We start from the raw sequence: 27,355 nt of genomic DNA, 5'->3' as shown, positions 1-27,355 counted from the left end.
TGGTATATTTTCATAAGCAGCAGATTTAGTAATATACAAATATAATTATTTTCTAATGCAAACACAGTTGTATTATTTTGTACTGTAAACATTTGGCTGTAAAAAGAATACTGTTATGCTATGACATCACTTACATTACGTCATGTAATACACGTAAGATTATATGGCTGATGGCTTTGTTGTAGATTTCAGAGGAATCAGTTAGAATTGACAATGGGTAATGAAGAGAATAACCAACTCGCTACAAGGAGTTACAAATTATCTGTCCCTCGTGAATGAATGTTGTAAAATCCTCGCCAAAGGCTCGGGTTTACAACATTCATTCACTCGGGACAGATAATTCATAATAGACCTCTTTTATAATCCCATTGCGCATGTGGGCAAAGAGTAAAGTCCCTTGCCGAATTAGACTGAATCCAGGCTATATACAACTTGGGGGGCATGATCGACAGTTGTCATGAGCGTCGTTGAGTAACTTCGTTGGAACTGTAAATCTCTAGTGACTAACGTACATATCAGATGGTAAAATGGCTGCGAAAAACGGTCGACTAAAGTTTACGGAATGGTTTAAGACCAAAAGCAGGGAAACATTAACTTAGATGCAGTCTATGGAGCCACCTGTCAAGGGTTTTAACAACGCAAAATTAAAAGATTCATACAATAAAATTAATTAAGTGGAATGTGTTTGCTACTTTTAAACAATTAGTAGTAGCTCGTTAATTATTCTCTAAATATGTACATTTAGTTATCAAAAAAGATCTGTTAGTCATACACGTTACAATGACAACAAACCCAGGATGGTCTCTTTAAAATATACAATATAGTGTACCCTCAATTTATTTTCGACACCCCCCCCCCCCCATTTAAAGCCAACTTCAGATTATATCATTAAGTACCGTTTGTATTTGTTTGATTAACTACCTTCCTTGCCCTGTCAAATATTTTTTGCAGAATCTCATTTATCGACAATTCCCTGGAAACTCAACTCTCTCCTACATGTATTTTTGATTACTATGGTGCAGATATCAAACTGACAGATACGTACATCAACTGCAGGGCTTTAGATCTCAGTAATTTGGAGCACAACAGGTTTTATTGTCAGTCCAGAGTGCAGTTAGGTCCTTTCAGTGCAGTAATGTTATTAACAGATGCTGAAGAGTTGTGGAAATTCAGAAATGAATTTCAAGTTATTTTCATCTAATTAAAGCTTAATATTTGACTGGTTTTACTTATTTGGGTGTCATTATTTTGGGCACAACGTTTATTGCCTTGACTTTGATCAATCTAAGGGCAGGATTTAGCTCAGTCGGTTGAACCACCTCGGTGGATCCATTCAATTGATAGGGTTTTTTTTCGTTCCAAACTGTGCACCACAACTGGTCAAAGGTCATGGTATGTGCTTTCCTGTCTGTGGGAAAGTGCATATAAAAGATCCCTTGCTGCATTAGGAAAAATGTAGCGGGTTTCCTCTGATGAAAACGTGTCAAACTTACCAATGTTTGACATCCAATAGCCAATGATTAATTAATCAATGTGCTCTAGTGGTGTCGTCAAACAAAACAAACTTTTTTATTTAATGAAAGAAAGAAACATTTTATTTACAGCTATGAGGCATTTCATTTCATTTCAACTTATTTTTGTGCTTATAATCCAACCAAGATTCAAGCATGCTGTCCTGGGCACACACCTCAGCTATCTGGCCTATCTGTCCAGGACAGTGGGTTAGTTGTTAGTGGTTAGTGGTTAATGAGCGAGAAGAGGGTATAGTGGTCTTACACCTACCAATTGAGCTCGTTAAAACTCACTGTGCGTGGGAGCCAACACTGGGCTGCGAACCCTATACCTACCAGCCTTATGTCTGATAGCTTAACGACGACACTACCGAGGCCAGTAGTTATGAGGCATCCGACATGTGGTTAAGGCCCAAACAGATAACTCTCTCATTATCTGCTGCCACCACTCCATGGACTACTCTGTTTGAGTAAACACAAATGATCTTTTATATGCACCATGCCACAGACAAAATAGTACATACCACAATACCACAGCCTTTATTACACTAATTGTGGAGCAATGGCTGAAACGAGAAACATACATTGCCCCCCCCCCCCAACAGGTATTGATCCTAGATGGATCACACATAAGGATAGTATTTTACCACTGGACTGTGTCCTGTCCCATGGGTTATTCAACGAAAACAATGGATTACTTACATGAACATGTGTTAAAGCAGTGATGAAGTTTCTGTTCAGATGTATGGCTTCGTACAAAGCAAGTAAGATAGAATCGTTGGCCCTACAGAAAACAACATCAATATATGTAACACAATGAATGAATGAATGAATGAATGAATGAATGAATGAATGAATGAATCAATGAATCAATGAATCAATCAATCAATCAACCAATCAACCAATAAACAAATGAAAAAATGAATGAATATTTAATAACACTCCAGCACAACAAAAATACATCAACTATTGAGTGTCATACAAAGGTAAAATTAAATAAATAAAATAAATATAAAATAAAAATAATAAATATTTGTTGCTGTTCATTGGTTAATTTGTTTGTTATACATGTATTTACAAAAAAAGAGAGTCTTTTGCCAAAACATACATGTAGAATAATATTTAATATTAGTACCACCGTATATTGCTGTGTATTAGCCAAGTTTTAAGGGCTAGAAATACTTTCCTAAAGAAGAGACTCGGCTTATACACGGTGGTAACGAATTGGTGCATAAAATCCTGATTGTAAAAAATCCTAACTGTGACTTACACATTTTTATCAGACCCTTAACACCTTTCACAGCTCATGTAACAATAACTTGTGCATAGTAAAAATAAAACACCCTATTCTGCAATATTATGTACTTATTTAATTCATGAACACATTATTATAAGTTTGATGAATTGTAAAAACATGTTCTTTTCAATCATCAGCCATCTTTGTTTGAAAGGACCAGTTTTTCATATAGCAAAGTTAAGATACAAAACAGTTTTTCTCTTTGATAAAAGTATTTTATTTCTAATATCATTGCTTAGTTGAGTGGGTACATCAAACTGTAAGATAATGTCTTAAATAAATTAAGCAATTATTAATATTACCGACTAAATAAAAGAAAACATAACATGAATTTCATAATAATAATTACTCCCACAGTTGTCACACGACCATACCATATGATGGTGAACAATAAGTGGGACCACAAAATCTTTTGTTTCTGTGTGTGTGTGTGTGTGGGGGGGGGGGGGGAATTAGAAAATTTGTTTCTAATTTTCATTATTATTCATACTTACCTAGTACTAGCACAACAACAATGCTATACGACCCTGAGTTATAACCTCCACTGCAGAATGATCTCCCCTTGCCGGATGTATAACCTACACCCACGCATGGGTAGACTATATCCTCGTTATCGATTCAAAGTCCGGAATGACTGAATAAAAAAAGACCTCCCTTGGGGCGGGTGGGAGGTAACGGTTGTTGTGCTAGTACTAGGTAAGTATGAATAATAATGAAAATTAGAAACAAATTTTCTAATAGTCTTATTCAACTTACCGTACTAGCACAACAACAATGCTATAACAGACGTGATAAAACACTGTTAAAGCACGAGAATTTAACATTAAAGGGAGGAGGTAAGAAAACAAGGAGGACGTACCCATTCAACCAGTAGTGTTCGTCTCAAGTAATGATACAGTGAAAAAGCAACCCACATCATACGAGGTATAAAATGTCAAAGTGACTTTTAAATTGAAGAACAACAACCCCAATTAAAAGTAAACCAAGTTAACAAGGTGAGGAAACCCGCACACCAAATAATGGTAAAAGACACCCGACTGCTCCAGATAGTCAACCATCCACCCCCCACTCTCCAAACAGGAGGTGGAGAACTATCTCCCAGAAAGACTGCTGCTAGCGACCAGACAAAATAAGGGTCGCCCCCTACTCGTGGCCCTGCGCACTGAAATGACTTGCTGCCCTGCAATGACTGATTGAATCCGCCGAGTTCCGTCCGGACCAACAGCCATATCACTGAAATAAAACCGGTCAAACATGTGTCGACCTTTCCAAAACCCCGCACTCATGACCTTGAAAATGTCCAAAGAATCATGGAAATTAAGGGAAGCAGAAATCGCCCGAATCTCACGAGGTCGAACGGAGAAATTCCGCAGAACATGATCACCTGCCTTCTCATATGCTAGTTTGATGGTTGCAGCAATCCATCTCGACAAAGCATTCTTCGTAATGTCTCCTGGTTGGCATGTGAAAGAGATAAACAGTCTCTTAGTGTTTTGCCAGAGATTTCTAGTACGCTCCAGATAGAATTTCAAAGCCCGCACCGGACAAAGAAGTCTATCAGAATTATCCGCAGAAAGCGTATGAGATAAACACTGAATGATGGCCGGAGGAAACTCTTCCCCTGGCACCTGGTTCTTAGCCACAAAAACAGGATCAGTACATAACGTAACTGACCCGTCCGTATTGTAATCCACCAAATCATGCAAAAAAACATGAATCTCACTAATACGATGGCAAGCCGCTAGTGAGACCAGAAACAAAGTTTTCCACGTCAAATGACGAAGACTGGCGGATTTCAAAGGCTCGTAGGGCTTGCCTTTGAGTGCATGTAGAACCAGAAAAACATTCCATTTAGGCAAAATGGAAGGCTTCTCAACTGTGTTTTGCAACGACTTAAGCAAGTCATGCAACATGAGATTCGTTGAGAAATCTTGACATCCACACTGCCTCAGAGTAGTGAAAATGGACGACCGGTGACTTCTCACTGTTTGAACCTTCAGCTGTCTTTCTTGGACAAGAGCCAGAAAATACTCAGCTAAGTCATTAACAGTAGGCGACAAGGGATCCACATCCCTCTCAGTCGCCCAACGAACCCAAGTGCGCCAGTGACACTGGTAGACCCTCTCCGTAGACTGGCGCTTCGAAGAGGAGACGAGCTCAGCAACCCGTTTAGAAAAGCCTCGGTTTCAGAGGGAAACCCCGACAATCGCCATGCGTGAAGTCGGAAAACCTCCAGTTCGGATGCCACTCTGTCCGACGCAGTCTCTGACTGAGCAGATCGGGTATCAACGGCAACCACACCAGCTCCTGCACTAAAAGTGACAGGAGCGGAGGAAACCAGGCTTGAGCTGCCCAACTCGGGGCTACGAGCGTCACATGACAAGGTTACTGTCTGATCTTTGCCAGAACCTTGCCAAGCAGAACCGGAGGGGGAAAGGCGTAAAAATCCAGTTCCGTCCAGTCCATGCTCAACGCATCGTACTCCAGTGCCATTCAAGAATCTCCAAAGCCGCAAGACTCAATGACAGGGATTTGGTGGCTCCCCACCGATTGAGGTACGCAACAACCGACGTGTTGTCCGATCTCAACAAAATTCGACGATATCGAATAACAGTCCTGAAATGGAGACAAGTGCGACGCACTGCTTCCATCTCCAACAGGTTGATGTGACGACTCCTCTCTGAAGGAGTCCACACCCCTGACAGATGTTGATCCAAAAGGTGTGCACCGAACCCCTCGAGGGAAGCATCGGTAAACAGGACCAACTCTGAAGAAAGTGGGTGTAAAGGAACGGCCTGGGACATACACTTGTCCACTAGACACTCTTGGATCGGAAGAATGAACCAAGGCCCCAATGGTATCACCAAATCCCAGCTGAGACCATCCCACACTCGAGACAAATGCCATTGAAGCGGTCTCTTGAACCGTCTGAACTGCACATTCAGGGCCGCCAGCGATTTGAGATGGCCTATCAACACATGGAGCGTGAGCACCGACGCACTTTGCTCCACCAGAAGACGTTGTGCCAACGTCGTGAAATTGTGAAGTCGCGAATCCGTCGGAAGAACGGATGCCTCCACAAGGTTGAAAACCACCCCGAGATAAGTGAAAACCTGCGTTGGCACTAATTCTGACTTGAACCAACTGGGAATAAACCCCAATCGGAGAATCATGTCGATCACGAACTCCACGCCCACGAGACATGCCGTCTATAACACCGCCGGAATTAACCAATCATCCAGGTAATTGTGCATCCGTATACCCAACAGATGTACATGCCCCACCACTGCCTTTACTACCCGAGTAAAGACATAAGGGCTTGTGGCCAATCTGAACAGCAGAACTTGAAACTCGCAAGTTCTGCCATCGTAGAGGAACCGCAAGTACTTCCAAAAATCCCGATGGATTGGAACATGCAGGTAAGCGTCCTTCAAATCGATGGACGCCGCCATTCCCCCACTTGAAGCAAAGCGCGAACAGACTAAACCGTCTCCATCTTCATAGATGGAATAACGACGTAAGAATTCAGCGGCTTCAGGTTTAGAATTGGTCGCCACTCGCCATTCTTCGTTTGTCGACAGACGATACTGCAGGTAACCGGGGAAAGGACGTCAGTGAAGGGGGTGATAAAAACGGAATTCTGTAACCGACAAAACCCATGGGTCCAGATTTGGCAGTTCGCACCAACTTTGAACAAAATGGTGCAATCTGCCCCCAACAGGAAGATCTGCTAACGGAACCTCCGTAAGCAGATGTCGATTGTCTACGCACTCTCATCCCGGCTGCTTCCCACACCTGGGCGCCTTGCCCCGAGCGGAACCATGAAAACGTGTCGGCTTCCCCGAAAACGTCCCTGTTTCGATGAACCATGAGCATTACCTGACTGCACGCCCGAATCAGACACCATAGGGATCTGATAGCTGTCAAGAAAAGTCGATTTCTTAACAGGTGGAGGCTTAAAAGTAGACGCCGCCTGGCGCTTACGAGCAGTTCGGGACTGAGCAGCAGGGATGAATTTCGCCGCTTCTTGGTCCATGACTAAGTTAAAATTGGTCCCAAAAAGTAAGGTTTCCCTTACTGAGCGACTACGAAAGTAGGTTTTAACCACACCCGTCGCTCTCAGTCCCGCCAGGTAGTGATCCCGACGCAGAAGTAGACTGCTGGCAAAAACACGCCCAGCAAGCTGAGCGACGTGATGAGAGTCTTTAGAAGCCGCCAACAAACAACCCTTAGCCATCGGCGGAAGACCCGTGACTGCTTTATCTAACCCAAATAGGAACATACCTAAATGGTTACTGACTTGAAAAAGAAGTTTAGATAACCTCTCCAAAGTCTCTAAATCCGTGAGTGGCACACTGACATTAGGAGATGGGTGGCAGTCTGCCTTCACCCTAGCGGAAACGACCGCTGGATGTGAAAGGAAGGAAGCTCCCAATGTCTTATACGAAGATGTGGACAAAACCTTCGCTGCAGACAACAGTTTCCCGGTAGCTAGTGCTGCCGGAAACTCTTCCACCACCGCCCCCAAAATACAATCGCTACCCGCAATCAAAGCATCAATCTCCGCAAGAGATTCATGCACCTCGTGCGCTAACGTCAAGCCAAAATCCTGTCGCGGAGCGTCCGTCGCTAAAGGTCGGTTTCCAAATGAAACACCCTTGTAAGACCGAACAGCCTCCTCCGACGGAATTGCATCCGCGCACACCAGTCGGACCTGTTCCTGTACAAAACCAAGAACTGCCTGGTAATCATAATCGCCGTCTGGCATACCATTGGCCAAATTGGGAATCTCACCAAGCACCAAACCTGGCGCCGACTCTTCCCCCGAACCACACACTGATTCAGAGGGAAAATCCTCTTCCGAAGAAGAAATTTTTTCAAACGACGCGCCATGCGCTGACTGTAATGGAAACAAAACTGCATGGGCAGGACCCCGGCGGTGGAGGGAATGGTGGAGGCGATTCCCCTAGCCAGGCCATGAAATTCTCAAAAAGATAAACATAGTCCCCCCCCGAGTCCGCCCCTGAGGGCGACCCGAAACCATCGGACCCTGAACGAAAGGTTCCGCCCACGCAGTCGAGGGATAACGCCTGGAACCTCTACCCCGATCTGACAGGTGCGGATTGACCATCGGTGTAGACACAGGCGCACCCAAGAAAGCTGCAGTTTCCCTGATCCCTGCCGAAGCAGACAACGGGACTGGTGGTGTCGGTTGAACCGGACCGTCAGGAAATTCGTACACGTACGAATCCTGCGCTGAATTCTGAACCCAACGTACCATGTGTGGATTAGCCAACCCAGTTGACGTAGCCACGTGCGAACTATCTAAAAGTTGATGGCGCTGTACAGGCGCCCCAACAACAGAAGGGACGCCCACTGGCGTTGCACCCGAAACAACGCCACCCGGCTCCGTGACCGAGACAACGTTGTGAGACTTCGCAATTTCACCAAGTGGCTCGATCACCGAAGTAGCGCCGAAATGGCACCCTCGGACGCTACGACCAACCCTGCACCAGAAATCTGGCGAGACAAACGGCTCCGCGAAGCGGACTTCATTCTAGAGTTAATCGACCCCTCCACAGAAGGACCGATAACCCTGCCCCCATCAGCAAGATGGGAGTCGGAACTGAGAGACACAGTCGTTCCTGCCACGACTGCACTCCTTCCGACTGACGCCCCCGTTACAACCGTAACAGGCGCCGCCTCCACCAACGGAGGCAAAAGCAAATCCCCAGGTGGAACGGAGCCCGACCTGGAAGAAACCAGCTTCGGGTTTACTGGTATCACCATGAAGATGGCGAACAGACGAGGAGGTGCCCTTGCACTTGTCTGCGAGCTCTTTGAACTGGACACCGACTTGCCGACCGACGGCAAATCAGTATGGAGCACGACCCCGGTGGTTGCCCGTCCCGTTCACGTCTAATCATCCTCTTACGCTCGGCGTCTTTTGACAGCTTCTTAGCCTTCCCCCACGTGGAGGGGGACCAATTTACACAGATATGACACTGGCATTCAAAACAACAAGAATGACATGCCCGACATAACAAATGCTGATCAAACTGGGGCAGTTGTTTAAGACAACTCCCTTCGGCACACACAACCAACCGGTTGGAGCCCGAGGAAGCCGTGTCAGACATTAACCCCGTGTGTAAATCACCCAAAAGACCTCGTATGACAGAGTAAAACAAAATTACAAATTAATAAACAATTTAACAATTTGACAAAAATTTTACTACAGAATTCGAAAACGACTGCAATGGAGGACTGCAGAATAACAAAACGACGATATACGGTCTACCCATGCGCGGGTGTAAGTTATACATTCGGCAAGGGGAGATAATTCTGTAGTGGAGGTTATAACTCAGGGTCGTACAGCATTGTTGTTGTGCTAGTACGGTAAGTTGAATAAGACTATCAGAGATTAAACATGCCTTAATGAGTTAATATTTTTTTTGTCCAGATGTTGTTACAGCTTGAATTGTTTATTTTCCTGTTACGATTTATGGGTGCCTAGTTATTTTTGCATGACATGGAAGATGTTAGCATTGCGATTACGATTATCATGTCTGTAATAATTAAAGGACAAAAATAATAATGAAAACGAAAAGCACAAGTTTATTTGTTAAAGGGGAGGACAAGTCAAATATAAGTCTTTATGTGTTGGAAAGATGCATACCCAGACCACCAACACATACTGACATTTTAAGAAATAAAAAACATGTAATTTTAGAATTAATAAAAAAAATTGATTATTCTTGCTAACTGGGAGCAGTCATTTTGTTTTATCCTGCAACGACTGTTTCTATTGACAGATTATGATGACCGATTAAAGCAAAGTCATAAACGTATACTAGCAGATTATGACTTTTGACGTCACTCATATGATGTCACACGCATTGCTACATTACAAAATTGCTCATTTGACCTCTAGGTCATCGTACAAGGTGGCTGAAATAACCAAAATAATAGCTTTTCCCCTTAAATTTTATGGTCTGCAGAATAAAGATAATAACTAGTTAATGACATCGGATATCTGCTTTATCCTGTTCAGGCAGAGGCTCGCGAACTTTCTCATTCTTACCTTCACAGGATAAAGCAGATATCCGATGTCATTAACTAGTTATTATCTATTTGTTTCTGTGGCTTCCGGTACTATAGCTTGGGCGAAGTGATGTGAGCTCCTATCGTAAACAAATGCAGTAATTTACGACAAGGCGCTTCCCTTTAATCAACCTGACTTGTGAAACAACATAAATAACTTGATAATATAATAAACTATTTAACTAAATATATTTCAATTTGCATTAATAGAATGAAATGGGGTTATAATATTTTTCTCTCTTAAAAAAATCCAAAGAAAAAATGCACACTAGTAGGCTATGATGGAGCAAAAACAATCACTCACAATACGTAAGTGATAATTTTCTTTTCTTTGGGACTAAGTAATTGGTCAGTTCTTTGATTTCAGATGGGAAAGTACTTAATCAACAGTTTTACAGAATTATTTACAGTAATAAAGCATGACGGTTAATAATGTCCATTACCATTTTAGAGGTAGCAGGTTATTTCACCATACCTGAGATATCGGTACATATTTTTGTGTCTAGACGGTGGTAATTAATTACATCGTCTGATTACCTGCCAAATATACACCTGTCAATTAGGAATCACAGGTGGAGGCAATGACATGATAGACCAATTACTAAGAATACACTCCAATTATCATTTTTGAACGTTGGTTATTGCATGGACAAAACATGATACAGTAATTTTGACCACTTTGACAATGATGGTTTATTTTGTATTGAAAAATAATAAGTACTTATTGCTGGCTTACTGGGATGGATATTATTACAGAACATTTCGATGCATGCTTGTTTTATCATCACTCAAAACAATTTGTTTCTTCAATTCTAAGACTAGTTCCTGAGGTGACGCATTAAGTATTATGTAACCACCGGCTTGCCAGAGGGCGTATTGACTGGAATGGAACAAAATGGCTGCATCCGTTATATATAATAGCCGTCATAATATACTTGTTGATATTAAGCAATAATGTGCATTATATAACGCTGAATATGCATATCAGTCCAAAAGATTTGTGAGAACATTCCTTTAACAGTATTATTAAAATCAATACAAGGTACTACTACAACTGGACAAAAGATGACTTCAGCTTATACTCAAGGCCAATGATTTTATACTTGATATTTAGGGTCAAACTAAGAGGTCAGTTTATCCAAGGAGTCAGCTAAAACACGACAATATACAGTATTTACAACATACAGTCAAACCCGTCTTAAGTGGTCAAACATTGGAGTAGAGAAAAGTGATCACTTGACACAGGTGGCCGCTGATTACAGGTTGCCACATATACAGTCTTTAAAATGTTTGTTGTTGTTTAAATTTTTTGCCGTCTGTACTGCTCATTAATGGTTGTGCACTCCACAGTTGACTAAATCAACTTTCAACAATACGGTAATTGGAATGTATTAATTTAACTGTTCTCAATAAGTTTTGTTTTTTGTTTTTCTTTTAATTATTTAATTCCTACTTCATGCAGTATTTCACGATTTGGGATCCAATTTAGGTGGCTGATGGCCACGACAGACAGTTGACCACTTATTACAGGTGCATTTACATTAAAAGTCATTTGGGAGATAAAAAAGTGGTCGCTTAAGGTAGGTGACTGCTCATTACAGGTGGCTACTAGAACAGGTTTGACTGTATGTTAATTTATGCAAATATTTTGTAAACTACTCTGATCATAATACTTGATAAGAATGGTGTACCTACACCATGAAATTTTATGTAAATTACTAATGAGAATTCAGTAGTCTCAAGGTCAAACATATACAAATGTACATAATACTCACCTCACCAACTCAATTTTCCTTTCATCAGCAACAAACATATTTCCTACCTGTAACAGACAATTAAAATTATATACATATTATACTGTAACCTGGTCACATTATGTATTAATATAATAAAATTATGGAATTAAAACTTTAAGAAAGTTGAGATTTACACTGAATTACACAAGTTTTAGAGCCATAAAATTAACTTATTATTTTATTTTAAATTTATCAAAATTAAGTCGAATCTTTTCAATCTACAATTCTCCCTATTCTGTCTACAGTTTATGTAGAAATGAATATAATCTCAAGAAAATGCTTTGTTAATGTGGATACAACTATATAATGTGAAAGACACTTACTGACATTCTCAATTCAAGGGAGGTAATACCCATTTCACGACACTAGAGGTTCACAAATTCTATAATGGCTGAGGATATATAATGTCATTCTACTTTCTTTAAATATTAATCAAACATACAAATATCTAGATAATTTAAAGTTAAATAAACTAGAAAATAAAACATGCATTATATTAATTAATGATACAATATATAACAAATTTTAAACAATACAATATAAATATTGCATAAAAGTATAAAAAGTATGCAAATTAGTAATACCATTAGTATGCATCACAGATGGTCTATATACTCTATTTTCAAAGTTTGATTCTTTGGTAATGGCCTTTTGGTTCATTAAAAATGATGAATGGGTTATTCATGTGTCTACATGAGATATGTCTCCAGCATTGTTACGCACAGACATATTACCTCTCTGATAATGAACCAGTCATTACTACTGTGAGATATCATTGTTATATAACATAGTACTGAAATAGGAGTATATTTTCCAAAAAGATGTCGTAAATGGTTGAAATGCTAGACAAAGTTTTAACATCTGAAGACTGCAGTCTACCCACTAAACCAGACATTTAATTATTTTAGTTAAATACAACTTTATTTGCTAATACACTTTAAGATATTTTTTTTAAGTATTATAAAACAAATGGAAACAAACAGCAATTGACATGACTACTTACAATAACGAATCTCTCTCCTACACGTTCTAGTGGTCATATGTTAAGACACAAAAATATCTGTAGTTTCTGAGGTGTTGTTTTTAATTAAACAAAACTTCCTTCAGTTTGTGCACCACCATGGCAAGTTAACAATAAATACCTAACTGTTCTACGACTCTCTTTGACACAGTATCCAACACCCTGTGTGCTGTTCCTTATCATGGTGCAGGGGTGGCAACATTCTCTGGGGTTTCCATGTGTGGCAAATACAGCATACATTCAGTATCTCTTGAACATTTTAAGATTAGTTCTATAAAATATGTTTTTTGTTTTATGTTGATAATTCAGTGCACTGTTTTCATGGTCTGACCATAGTGTTTATTTTGATCTTTTTCATATTTAATATTAATATACTTCATTGTGAACATCATAAATATGACTCTTTCATAGCTGTTTACACTATTTTTAGTAATAATTTAGGAATTTTAAATTGATGTTTATCTTTGTTTGACACCCAATAGCCGATTATATATTTTTTTTGTGCTGGGGTATCGTTAAACATTCATTCATTTATCCATTCAGTATCCAACAAGTTATATAAATACTGACCATGTTTGCTAGTGAAGAGAACCAGCCAGTCTGGGAGTCAGTGCTTTGTACATGGTAGGTCCTGAGAGGGAAAAAAGATAATTATTCTGAACACTGTTTATTATAAAAAAAACAAATAATAATAATAATAATAACAATAATATACACACAAGTTACAATGATGGGCTTCAAGCTTTAAGTCTTTGACAATGGTGTATAGACTAAGACAGGGTGATTTTTCACTTTCCATTAAGTCAAATGCCATCCTCAATGTTCACAAATTCCATAGTTACAATTATTTTTAAATTTCAAATTAATATCAAGCAGTAATTTTATTACAAATAATCTAACTTTCTCCGGGACAAATTAACAACATGCTGCAACAAAACATTTGTTTTGTGTTTTTTGTTTAAAATATTAAAAACCTGCTTACATTGTACATACATATATAATATATGATTATAATATGGACTGCAATATTTATCAGTAGCAAACATGGACTTAACTTCTAACTAAATGTTATTGATTTTTAAATCAAAGAAGTGTTTTATTTAACGACGCACTCAACACATTTTATTTACGGTTATATGGCGTCAGACATATGGTTAAGGACCACACAGATTATTTTAGAGCAAACCTGCTGCCGCCACATAGGCTACTCTTTTACGACAGGCAGCAAGGGATCTTTTATTTGCGCTTCCCACAGGCAGGATAGCACAAACCATGGCCTTTGTTGAACCAGTTATGGATCACTGGTCGGTACAAGTGGTTTACACCTACCCATTGAGCCTTGCGAAGCACTCACTCAGGGTTTGGAGTCGGTATCTGGATTAAAAATCCCATGCCTCGACTGGGATCCGAACCCAGTACCTACCAGCCTGTAGACCGATGGCCTGCCACGACGCCACCGAGGCCGGTGATTTTTAAATCAAGAATAATTATGTTAAGCTGACATTGGTTGGATGCTAAACAAGTACTATCAGGTATAAATATTGCCATACAACAAAAACACATTCACATTAAGATTAAAAATGTCAAACACACTAATTACTCAAAAATTCCAGCAAAGGAAAAGAGTATAAAAACTTTTAAAATTATACCTGTTAAAATCTGACAACAATACAGATACAATCTGTGCAAATCCCTGAAAAGCACAAAAAATAAACAATGTTGAAATACTTGATTATTTAAGAATTGACCGCAATTATTTTGTGGTTCATGCAAGTATGAACTGAAAAAACGATGTGCACACTGTATGAACCAAAAAATAATTGCGGTCAAATCTTATAACTAAATTTATATGCATTCTTTAACAGTACATAAATGAATTTATTTTGTTTAGCTTTAAGTACACCTGTAATATTGTTTGTGTAAACTTCATTGATACTTATGTCGCATAAGAATGCAAATGTTCATTCACTATTATTTGAATCAGGTGATTTTTTTTAAATGACGTCATTTGGTAAATGCCGTAATTTTTATAAGCAATGCCATTTCATCTAGTAGCTGTGCATTTTTACGGATCATTTCGTTATATTGGAAGGAATTGTCCTATTCGTGTTTAGTTTATATTTAATGAAAGTGAATGAAGGGAACGTGTCTAACATTTATGCTGTCTGTGGAACCGTTTAAATTTTCGCCAACAGCTGTAGAACATCGCTTACAAGTAAGTTACAGGCGTGAAGTTTACTACATGATTTCTATGGCCACCAACCGAGTCTCATGTCATGATTAGTGAAGAGTTTTGTTTGTTTTGGGTTTTTTTTACAAAAGTAGTGTGAGACAATGGGGGAGGGTGGGGGGTAGAAGGCATGGCTTAATTTTTTTCGGTTCATTGAGATATTAACGAAAAAAAGTAAGCACATCTTGACAAATCAGATTGCCGTAAAGTGTATAGACGCAAAGAAAACTTAATTATTTATTATATGAACTGATTAATTTGTTACATACATGAACTGTTAGCTAAATTTTAATACACATTGCAAAGTATTTAGTAACGGGAATTAAAAAAAATGTAATCCCTACTTTTGGAAAGAAATAACTAAACAAATCTCAGACTTAAATATATACAAAAATGTTACAGAAACCGGAAATATTCCCAAGTGAATACAGAAATCAATTTGATAGAGATTGACATTTTATCAAATGAATTTCCCAGTGAAATGTTTCCACCCTAGACAAATGTTTAACCATAACATGAAATGAAAGCAATTTATTACCCATATGGGCAGTGAGATGTGGGTGAATATATTTTCTATCTTTCTCTAGGGAAAGATAGCTTCTATCTTTCCCCGCTTATGTCATAATGTTAGTTTGGTAACGTCATCGGTTGCCTCAACTGTCAAGTCTCTCGTTGATGAGATTTTACAAACAACAGTGAATGTTCTTGTTAACAATCAAACATGCTCTAAACTAATTTCTTTGTAGTTCATTCATTTCCCACTAGAAATATCAGTTAATTACGAATGTGACTTCTCGCGCTTTCCTCTCGTGACGTCATTACTTTCCTCAGACTTTCATGTCTTGTATATTATATAGTTTGCATCAAGTAAGAAGTTTAAAGTTTAAGTTTCTAAACTATTTACACTATGGGTAATAAATACAATAACCCACAGATTATTTGTCCCTCAAGAAATTAATGTTGTCAGTCACTCGCTAAAGCTTGTGATTAACAACATTAATTTCACACGGGACAGATAATCCTTAATTGTTATTGTCTATATAATATAACTGATATGCCAAACAAGAAAAAAAAAAAAACACATTAATGAAGTTTATGGATTGATTACCGTTAGTGCCAGTTCATCATCCAGTATAGACAACTTAACAATATATGGATTGGCAGACTGAAAAATAAATACCCACATTTAACAAAAGCATCATAAAAATAGTACAAATAAATCCAGCAGAATCAAAACAAAGTTTCCTAAGAATTTAAAGAATTTATCTGTCTAAATAAGAATCTGTTAAACTTGACATTTAAATTCTGTATATCATTTCACATCGAATGCTGGGATAATCAACAAACTGTCTTTTCAGCAGACTGCACTCAACTTTAAGAGAAAATAAATTTTAAAAATCAAAAAAGGAAATGACTAAAGAGAAAGAAGAAGAAGCAGGGGCCTAATTCACAATGATCTCTTAGGCTCTGCTAGACAACAAAACAATCTCTTTGCAAGTCATTTAGATTGCACTGCGAGATCGCAAAATTGCGAGAGTTTAGTGAATTAGGCCCTAGGTTTGTACTTTATAGGAGCTTTTCATCAACGGGAAAGGACAGAGACAATTTATGGTGCACTGAAATCTGGACTTCCGGAAAGAAAAAAAAGAGTATGTTTTTCATCTCTGAAAAATATATGTCAATACTGTGGTAAATATAAAATAAACAAAAGACCATGATTACGTAACTTACCTCGTGCTTTCTGTACTGTACCAACAGTGTCAGCACCAAGACTGCATCATGACCCAGAGTAGGTCGCAATAATGTGTTGCCCAATATCTGCAGCAGAAATATTTAACATTCATAACGTCTTGTGACTTATTTGGTATTCACAGTCAGTGGTGCATATTACAGAGTGGTATACTAGTCACAAGTTAAGGGCCAATATAAAATTTTACCTTACTTTTTCAAAATTTGAAACAAACATCAAGGGTGGTGATAGGTAATAAAAAGTAGGACCTGAATAAATTATTTCAGATTGCATGTACATGAGATTTTTAATCACAGCTTGTTTGGTTGCCGGTAAAAAAGTATATGGCAAATGCATAAAAAAATCCAAGATTGTTTGACTTTTTAAAACTCTATTTTTCTAACTAAACAGGGCACCTGTTTAAAAATTGCATGGTGCACATGAAACTCCTTTTTATGTTACCGTAACACTTTTTGTGTTTGATTAGATTGGGAGGGTATAAATTTCTTTGCAATCTAGCTTCAGATAACCATGCCACCAAAATGTAAACTGAACATTCTGGACTGCGGTCGAGCCCTGCCATGTGTGAATGATAGCATATCCATGAGATAAGTAGCAAGATGCCTGCAAGTGAGCCATTCCATCATTCATCAACTGCAAGAGCATTTCCATACCACTGACACAGCAAATGGGCTACCCTCTAGTTTAAACAATTTGAAGCAGTTACAAATTCATGAATTCCCTCTCAGACGCAGTGTCCATATGGCTCTTAAATTTTAGTGACTAGTATATAGGTTTTCTGTTGTTGGACTATGGGAACATGGTGTGGATTATACACTGGTGCATATGGCAAGCAGGTTTTTTTGTCATATTGTACAATGGAAGTCCACTTTTAAGGGGTATCTGGTTTCGAGAGATTCCGTTCTGTACTGATATTTAAAAAGAGACCATGAAAACATCTGGTTTTGATGGAATTCCAGTTTACAGAGTGTCAGGTTTAGTCAGAGTGTCAGGTTTAGTCAGAGGGTCAGGTTTAGGTCATTTAATTTATTTAATTAAAAATCAGTTTCAATCTTAGTTAGTCGTATACCTGTATAATAGATTCGAAAACACTGTTGATGAGAATGTACTCCAGCATTGTGTTCTGACTGATGTTATCAGTGGCCTGGACAAAATAAACAGAGAAATAATCAGTCAAAAAATATAGAATATAATATAGGAGAAAGAAAAAAAGAAGAAATATTTCTTTTACAAAATCTCAGCACATTTTAACCTAGAGCTGTTTGGTATCTAACATTGGTGATTTCGAGGAGCCTGGTCTTATCTTAGTGCAATGGTAAAGTGCTCACCTGATGCTCTGTCAGTCTAGGATCGATCCCTGTCAGTGGGCTATTTCTCATTCCAACAAGTGCACGACTGGTATAATAAAGGCTGTGGTATGTGCTATCTTGTCTGTGGGATAGTGCATATAAAAGATCCCTTGCTACTAATGGAAAAATGTAGCGGGTTTCCTCTCTAAGACCATAATGTCTGAATTACCAAATGTTTGATATCCAATAGCCGACGACTAATAAATCAATGTGCTCTAGTGGTGTCGTTAAACAAACTAAACTTTTTATATATGGTAATTTTCTCCCAAAACACCCAGCCAATCAAGAAATTCAGTGTTGATTTTCATATAAATTGTTAAAATATTCCTACATTTTGGATAATGAAATATATGAGTTGAATGTGAAGGGATTTGGGTTTGATTCCATGTGTGTGTAAAGAAGACTGATACCGAATAGGTGTAACAGGTAAAGTTAGAAGAAGAAAACATATGTATCCCAGTGAACCTGACAATAGGTGCACAGTCATAGCAGTTCCAATTACTCATTCCTAAGGTCATGTATACTATATCCAGTGCCGGATTTATAAGGGGACAAAGGGGGCCATTGCCCCAGGTCCCCCTGCCAGAGTTGCCTCCCAGACTATGGACTTACTTTATTAAAAAAATGTAATAATTATAAAATTAGTTCATTTTTTTTATTTCTCATGTAATTTAATTTCTATGTTGAGGGGCCACTGAACCTGAAGTCCCCCCCCCCCCCCCCCCCCCGGGTCTAAATCCGGCCCTGATTATCTCTGATTGTATGATCGAAAGTTGATAAGTTGGTTCAAAACCAATTATAACTTAGGATTGATGATGAAGTTCTAGTCGATACCAAACACAAAATAAAGTTTAACTTTTTGTTATTTCGACATTTGATATAATTGGTGAGAGAAGAAACCACATCTAGGCTACTCCTACTAAATAAAAGAGATCTTTTATTTGCTCTTCCCAAAATAAACTAAAATAAACTAAGGGAGCTGGGGTTTTTTGTTGTTTTTTTGGTAGGTGTATTGACATTTTAATCTAGGTCATATTCAAATGCATTGTTCACTGACTACACATCATCTAGTGGAGTATCACACAGGAATGTGATACCAAAATTTCGATGTAAGAGATTGAACAATGGCAAAAAGACTTTTGAGCTATATTCACAACTGACGACATTTGTTGACCAAGTTTACTAGTTCTGCTTGTACAGGATGGGGTACAGAGACTTAAGTGTTAACAAAAAGTCTAAAATTGGAAAAACAATCAAATAAGTCTAGATCATAACTTACCGTTATTAGCACCAGCAGAAACTTGAGCACTAGTTGTTTGACACAGGTCGGATGATCTTCAGTCAAAAATCTATTTAGATTTTCTATTAAACACTGAAAAATACATATAATCAAGCCAGTCAATAACAATACCATGAATTTAAAGACAGAAGCAATGGCTTTTCCATTTCATATGTCACAAGCTTTATTGAGTTTAATATATTACTGATTACTTGTGTAAACCTGAATTACATTTTCAAATTGTAGGGAGAGGCCTTGATATAGACATTTTGTCTGCTGGCCAATTCCCAACCAGCATTATAACTGGGAATAAATATTGTTTAAAGCATATTACTGATTACTTCTAATTTATTTTAATTTAGTCACTGATCTTATTTGACGGACGTTCCTGTGAGATCGTAGTGCACCAATCACAGTAGTAAGATGACATCGAGGTGTTACATCCCATTTTACATTTTAATGAGATGTAGGACTTTGAAATGAACCAAGATATAAAATATTTAGTCCTTCCGAGATGTAAATATTAAATAATATCAACTATACTGCAATACAGTTTTGACCGTATTATTGCACCACTAAGAAACATACCTGCATTACACCTTCCGCTGTGTCAAAGCCAATCAGCAGATTGATTACATCAAATCCATAATTTCCAAGACTCTTTCGGAAAATGCCTCGAATAAGGGCACACAAGGTCTGAAAAAGAAACATATCTATTACAAGTGCATTTGACGATTAATTAATCAATGAAATCTAGTGGTGTCGTCAAAGAAAACAAATTTTAAACTTGATAATGTTTGAAAGAACAATATTATACAGTGAAATTTGCCGGGGACTTAATATTTATCCGATTTAGAAAGGGTTGCATTTCCGACCTTGAAACTTGGCCAGTTTTAACAGGATTCCAGTTTGTTCTGGGTCCTGTTTAGCAAGGTTTCACACTAATTTAAAGCATTTTACTATTAACCAAAAATTAAAAATGTATTTCTTTTTAACCAATTACAGAAAGATATCTTTTACTTATTTTGTATGGAACTAAAATAATGGTTCCACTATGTCCTGTCATTGACCTCAGCTAAATGGTGTCATCTCTGAACCTACGTGTATGGCATTCACTGTCCTGATAGGATTGTCCTCTTTCAGAGCTTCCACAGCCTTGTAGAACAGCAGGTTCAGGTTATCCTGCAAACACAAACACATAACATCAGTACAAAACAATGTGAAATAGAACTTCAACTGCCTTGTAGAACAGCAGGTTCAGGTTATCATGCAAACACAAACACATCACAGCAGTGTAAAACAATGGGAAATAGAACAAAAGGTTGAATAAATGTGAATGTTACTAATATTTTTATACTAGATATATCCCGTGATTTCTCCAAAATATAACCGTCATGTAGAAAGCCAGCCCTCATTAGTCGAAGCTATACTGATACACAATGAAAACACAAAACAGATATTTTTCAATATTTTGTTGTGACTAATGAAAAATATATTTATTGGACTTATAATAACAATTTATGAGAGGATGCCATTGATTGGTACTTTTGTCTGGGTTTTAATTCTGGTTTTGTTCTCATTACACATACAATAGCAGAAACACACAAAATGATGTGAAATGCGTTCACTACATGCTCAATCATGCTGCATGCAATGCACGTGAAATGCCAGTATGTGGACACATAAAAGTCACGTAACGGTGCCATATTCCTCATCACATTAAGAATGCCACGACTCAGAGAAGAACAAAGGGAGCGAGCGTTGGGAATGGTCAAGGGGGGACTTCGCAAAGCCAAGTTGCTAGGACCTTCAGAGTCCATCCATCAACTATTGGACGACTTGCTGAACATCATCAACAGACTGGGAGTGTCCGTGATCGACCTCGACCTGGTCAATGTCCCATTACGACCCCACACCAAGATCGGCAGATTCGACAACACCACCTCCGTGACCGGTTCAAAACTGCGACGATGACAGCAAGCAACACAATAGGACGTCATGGAAGGCCTATCCATCCGATGACGGTCATCCGTCGACTCAGAACGGCTGGACTCAGATGCAGACGCCCGTACAACGGCATCTTCATAAATCAAGGCTAATATTCGTTCCTCGTATTCAGCCTTGATACATGTCATCAAGAAATCGTGCCACAAAATGCTTAAATATCATTGGATGCGATGAGATCTGATTGCAACGAATCGCAACACTCCTTATAGATTCCCTTGTTATTGTAAACAAAGATGGCAGCGTCAGCGTCCGTGGAAACGTGTCGTGTTTGTCACACCAAGGACAATAATGAACCATAGTCCACACCTTGTGGAGATCAGAGGTTTCCAGCTTAAACCTGTCTGTATAATAACTGCATGGAATTAATTAATGAATAGATGGATGGATGGATGGATGGATGGGTGGATGGATGGATGGATGGATGAGTGGATGGATGGATGGATGGATGGATGGATGGATGGATGGATGAGTGGGTGGATGGATGGATGGATGGATGGATGGATGGGTGGGTATTGGGTGGATGGATGGATGGATGGATGGATGGATGGATGGATGGATGGATGGATGGATGAGTGGGTGGATGGATGGATGGATGAGTGGGTGGATGGATGGATGGATGGATGAGTGGGTGGATGGATGGATGGATGGATGGATGAGTGGGTGGATGGATGGATAGGTATTGGGTGGATGGATGGATGGATGGATGGATGGATGAGTGGGTGGGTGGGTGGATGGATGGATGAATGCATAGATGGATAGATGGATGGATGGATGGATGAGTGGGTGGGTGGGTGGGTGGGTGGGTGGATGGATGGATGGATGGATGGATGAATGGGTGGGTTTTGGATGGATGGATGGCTGGGATGGATGGATGGAAGGACGGATGGAAGAATAGATGATGGATGGTGGATGAATGGGTGGATGGATTGTTTAGCGGGTGGGTGGGTAGATGATGAATGGATGGACGTATGTATGTATGGATAGATTGGATGTATGGATGGATGGATGGGTGTGTGGGTGGATGGATGGATGGATGGATGGGTGGGTGTAATTGTTGGCTGACTAGCTTGCTAGCTGGATAGACGGATGGATGGATGGGTGGGTGGGGGTAATTGTTGGCTGACTGGCTTGCTAGCTGGATAGACAGATGGATGGATTGATGTTTAATGAATATTGACTATTGTATAATAATGCATCAAAAGAAAACTTTAACAAACCTTTAAACTAATTAGGCCTTCACCACTCAGTTTTTCTATTTCATTCTCAAGAAAGTTGGTGTTCACCTAAAACAAATGAAAAAGAAATAAGAAATTTTAATTGTTAAATTATTGTAAGTTTTTATTAATTTGCTATAAACATCTAACACCAAACCGCAATGCATTCAGTAAAAAATTAGAACTAAATGAGGCCTATTTGCGATAAGATATATCATACTGAACATTATAAACAAAAATAATGCAGTTTTTTAATGTGAAAAGTTCACCAATTTTTTTTTTATATATGGAAAAATATTTAACTCAAGTGTTACAGCTAACTGATTATATAAAAAATAAGGAGATGACTTACATTCAGACTGATTGTTTTGTAACATGTGGAGCATGCTTGAACATGTATTCGATAAAAGCATGTTAAAGGCATATTGTCACAGACCACTCATCTATTATATGAACCAATAAAGTATTACCTGAAAACATATGTATTTGATTTGTTCCTAAATGCACATTATTCAACCATCTACGTAACTACCATACCCACATATTAATGATATTTAGTAAAAATAATCTAATTATGGCAATGGTCCATAATTCAAAAACTAAAATTGTCTAGAGGGTTGACATGGATCTCACTCCATCATGGTTCACTTTACATGATGCGATAGCCAGATTTGGTTTCCAAACATTTATGCAATTTTCATTTATTATCCATTTTTAGAAAAATAAGATCATTAAATCCGTGACAGTATGCCTTTAATTTCCAACATTTGACCTGACAGTAAACTGGACAAGTAGTTTTTTTTAGCTGTGTCGAATGAAAGATGCTAATTCTGCCTAATCATGTAATCAATAACCACTGATAATATTTGTCTATATATATATATATATATATATCATCATGAAGATACCACACCACTATTGCAGTCAATCAGTGGCTTGTATAATGCAGGTGACAAATTCAGTTATTTTCTTTATTTTATTTTTCTTATTAAAAAATAACTAAAAAACCTTCAACTGTATCTACAAAACTCACCTTCAACAAAAATAGTTCTTGCCAAAAATTAGCATTTCCTCTGGAAGGATCTTCACCCTGTTAACATAAATGTTTTCATTACATACCTATTCTATCTTACTATAGTGATAAAGACATTTTCAAACTGAGTGATAAATTTATCCAGTATCACACATATGTGCGATCTGGACCAGAACTTGTAAATGGGGGAATTCCTTTTTTATTTTTACTGTTTTAACGGCATTGGAACTGATTGATCAATAGGATGCTTCTCGTTTCGACAACCTGCACCACAAGGTTGAATTAGTTTTTAGCAACATTCCTTGCCTCCATGTTATTTTTTCCGGCTGACTGTTGTTGTCATGTTTTTCGGTGACTCATATGACAGACATTCTGCAGAATGCCCAGCCTTTCCTAGCAGCTCTGGAAGATTGATCTAAGAACAAATAGGAAGTGGGGTTGATCCCTACTATTCTTTTCTGGACTTTACTTGGTACCATCTCATATCCTCCAAGGTCGGGCCCATCTGACTGGACTGCATCCTAGTCTGATATTCTCTCGTTCAGACGGATCCAGCTTCTCAAGAACTGTATTTTTGCACAGCACTACACCTTCCACATCTAATGACCGTCATTCTAGGGGTTTTCATGACGGGATGCAACCCATTTCGTCCCTACAAGCTGTGCACCTCAACAGCCTTAACAATGCCACACATCATGAACATATAGATCAGACTTTAAACTTTTGGATCTTCATTCAAAATTTTATGTCAAAATTACCTTTTTTTCTATATTATTAAATAGTCCAATCCTCTCTTCTTTCTCCCATTTATTTTTGGACTGTCGTTCTAAAATGCTCCAAATTATATACTTATTCAGCTGAGCAGTCAATTCCTTTTTATTTTCGGCTAGTTAATTTAAACAATCTTTTTCACGAATTGCTATTCAAAAATTCTACCCATTTCCAATTCACCCTCCCCCTTCTGTCCCAGACTTAGTCACTGGCAAAGTCAGAAATTGTGCCTGGGAGAGACGTGCTTGAACCTAAGACTCCTTAATTGGATATAGGCATGTTAATATGTTATCCATCCACCAAGTATATGAATATAATTTACCTGAAAGAATGCTTCATAGATCTGCACAATTTTCTCTTTTAATGCCATTTTGGAAGTGGAACCTTTCCTCAACAGAACGGTGTGTGGTTTCTCTCTGTACAGAATGTCTTGGCTCATGACTCAATTGTTACATTGTGAACAATTTTTAAGTTAGAAGAGTAATCTGAAAAAAAAAGAAAAAAAATTAAATACCAAATTTACAAAAGGTACATTGTATCTATCATTTACATCTCAGTTGCATATAATTTTCCAAAACAAGTACATGTATATTACACACATATGCGAAATGTTATGTATATTTAATAAATTATGATAATAATGATAGGCATATTTGTCTAACTACATATCAGCAGATTTTTAAACTTAGGATGGCACAATTCATGTTTTAAAATGTCTATTCAATTTTCAATATTTAGGTCACAGTTCAATTTATTCATGATACATATATTTTAATTAACTATTTTAAGAGCAACAAACTTTAATTTTAAGCCATTTGTAAAAAATTGTGAATATCATGAACCACGATTAAACATTGTATCTCTATCTTAAACCATAGCTATTTGGTGTCTAGCATTTACAACTGTAGTTATTCTGACACATGGACAAGGAAGGGCAAGAAAGGACACTTGCTGATAATACTATACAGCCAGGCTACGCATTTTTGTCTGCAACTAAAATAAATCATCTTTCGTAAATTCGGCTGGTGATATTCAATGTTGGTCTAGTATATAACTACTACTGCCATGCCCAAACACAAGTGAAAACAAGTTGTCAAATGCTGCATTTAAGTTTATTTTGTACATATGAATATCCTTCCACCACCCCTATCCCCCAATCTTAGTGTTTTTAAGCTCTCGCTCTTTAGATGACATTATTACTATTAGTAAAATTGTATTAACGTAAAAGTAAAGTAGGGCTAGTGAATTTTTAATCGTAGCTAGTAAATTTTAAAAGTCACTGATCCCATGGCTAGTGGATTTTATAAAACTTCTAGAAGCCCTGATATTTATTTGTTTTGTTTTGAGATATTTTATTGATCAAAAAAGAATCAAAAGGATTGCACAACAGGCAGAGCCTATATAAATGCTCTCCTAAACAAGATGGACATCAGACAATATTCATAATCATATATATCTAAAGCATAATAACAATGTCTAATAGCATAAAATATTTAACATAATTAATATTTTTTAATAGTAATAAAAGGTACAGAGTAGATAGAACAGAAATGGGATAGTCAAGAAAAATATAGTACAGTGCTGTCCGATGTATCGGCGCACGTAAGCATTCAAGGACCATTTTCTATGTGAACATTGTAAAATATTTAATAAAATGTGTCTCTCACCAATGAAGCAATGCATAATCTGAAATACACAACAAACTGTTTTATGTCTGTAGTAAATAAACATTTTAAAATGGTGCATAAATATAGGCACCCCCTTGTATCCAAAACGATTTGCATGTCCGGTGATTCGGCGTAGTAGATGTAGATCGTTGACCCCGCTATTTATAAACCGCCCATGACCTCACTTTTAGCCCATAAACGCTACACTATTGTCCCAGAATTATTTTAGTACTTTTTTGTTTTGTCTTGTTAAAAATATTACTATGAAAATGAACGATCACATATGACCCGTCTCATAATCAGTTTTGTTTTCTTGAGTGGCACAGTACTGCAGATGCATACATGTTCATTGTCATGCATGGCTAAGATGCCTACATGGATTTTATTTTTCTCGGGTAGATGTGTGTACACACATGTGGATCTTATTTCGCTTTTTTTTTTTTATAACAATGTGACAATTGTGAACTGGAATGACTGTCATTTAAGGTGTAAAATTTTCATTTTGTTTGCATTTGCCTGTGTTTTCTTTTTCGGTTTAAATAAAAAAATAACTGAACAAAAATAATTACATTTATGCTGTTTACTATAATTTTTAAAATGCGGGAAAAGTGTTTTTAGACTGGTTTTAACATTCTTAATTAATATCAGTAAGGATGACCTTCTTCGCGTTTATAAACACAAAAACAGGTCAATGATTTATTTTGAAATTATTATATAATTATTGATAATTCTAAAAAAAAAAATTAATTGCACCCTTAACAATAAATATGTTGATACTTTATTAACCATTGAAAAAGGAATTGAACTTTAATTCGTTAAAAACTCCGACAACATGACAACTTCCTAAGCATACTCAAGCAAAATACTAAGTGCGCCGAATCACCGGACGCGCCGATACACCGGACACGGTTGTAATGATCCTATTGTTGGAGCTAACCTTAGGCTATTTATGATAGATACAAGACAGTGCTAGCTTTGCCAGTCACCAATTGCAAATTTTAAGCACAATTGGCACATTTTATTTTAATTTAGCAAAAAGGTTTGTGTAATAATTGATACTTTGTTGAAAAATAGCTGTAGTATACTAAGTATAGGTTTTGCATTTTAGAGATAATTTGGAGAAATTTTCTGATCACCCAAAGCTAGCCCTGCAAGACCTAGTCAATGCCACTGTTACAACATTGCAACTAATTATACTGGTGCCAACCTAAGCATTTCTGTTTGAATAAAATGTAACCATAACACTACACGGTGGGCTGTCACTGTCAGTACACAATCACCGACTGTCAGATGTCTGCGACTGTGGAGTGTGGTCGTGTCTGGTCACTG

The 27,355-nt window shown here is 37.9% G+C and overlaps 1 protein-coding gene and 1 non-coding gene across 2 annotated transcripts in view; one reads left to right on the top strand and one right to left on the bottom strand.

Moving 5' to 3' along the window:
* The window catches only part of LOC121384696 (armadillo-like helical domain-containing protein 3), a 67,346-nt gene that overhangs the window by 39,795 nt on the left and 196 nt on the right, over positions 1-27,355 (bottom strand). Inside the window, exons 2-14 of the mRNA XM_041515187.1 lie at positions 24,682-24,844; positions 23,589-23,645; positions 22,559-22,624; positions 20,436-20,516; positions 19,923-20,030; positions 19,335-19,427; positions 17,776-17,850; positions 16,688-16,774; positions 16,065-16,121; positions 14,376-14,419; positions 13,297-13,357; positions 11,685-11,731; positions 2,214-2,295 (exon numbers count right to left, since the gene is read on the bottom strand). Of these exons, the coding sequence (XP_041371121.1) occupies positions 2,214-2,295; positions 11,685-11,731; positions 13,297-13,357; positions 14,376-14,419; positions 16,065-16,121; positions 16,688-16,774; positions 17,776-17,850; positions 19,335-19,427; positions 19,923-20,030; positions 20,436-20,516; positions 22,559-22,624; positions 23,589-23,645; positions 24,682-24,798 (975 nt within the window). The 5' untranslated portion in view covers positions 24,799-24,844. The remainder of the gene's footprint in view (positions 1-2,213; positions 2,296-11,684; positions 11,732-13,296; positions 13,358-14,375; positions 14,420-16,064; positions 16,122-16,687; positions 16,775-17,775; positions 17,851-19,334; positions 19,428-19,922; positions 20,031-20,435; positions 20,517-22,558; positions 22,625-23,588; positions 23,646-24,681; positions 24,845-27,355) is intronic.
* On the top strand, positions 12,351-12,449 carry LOC121384863. Its single transcript, XR_005959480.1, has one exon. It is a non-coding gene; the product is annotated as a small nucleolar RNA U13 (small nucleolar RNA).

The sequence above is a fragment of the Gigantopelta aegis genome, chromosome 10 (genome assembly GCF_016097555.1).
Source record: "Gigantopelta aegis isolate Gae_Host chromosome 10, Gae_host_genome, whole genome shotgun sequence".
Classification (NCBI taxonomy): Eukaryota; Metazoa; Mollusca; class Gastropoda; order Neomphalida; family Peltospiridae; genus Gigantopelta; species Gigantopelta aegis.
Note: the sequence above shows the minus strand (reverse complement) of the source record. Positions and strands in the feature narration are given on the sequence as shown.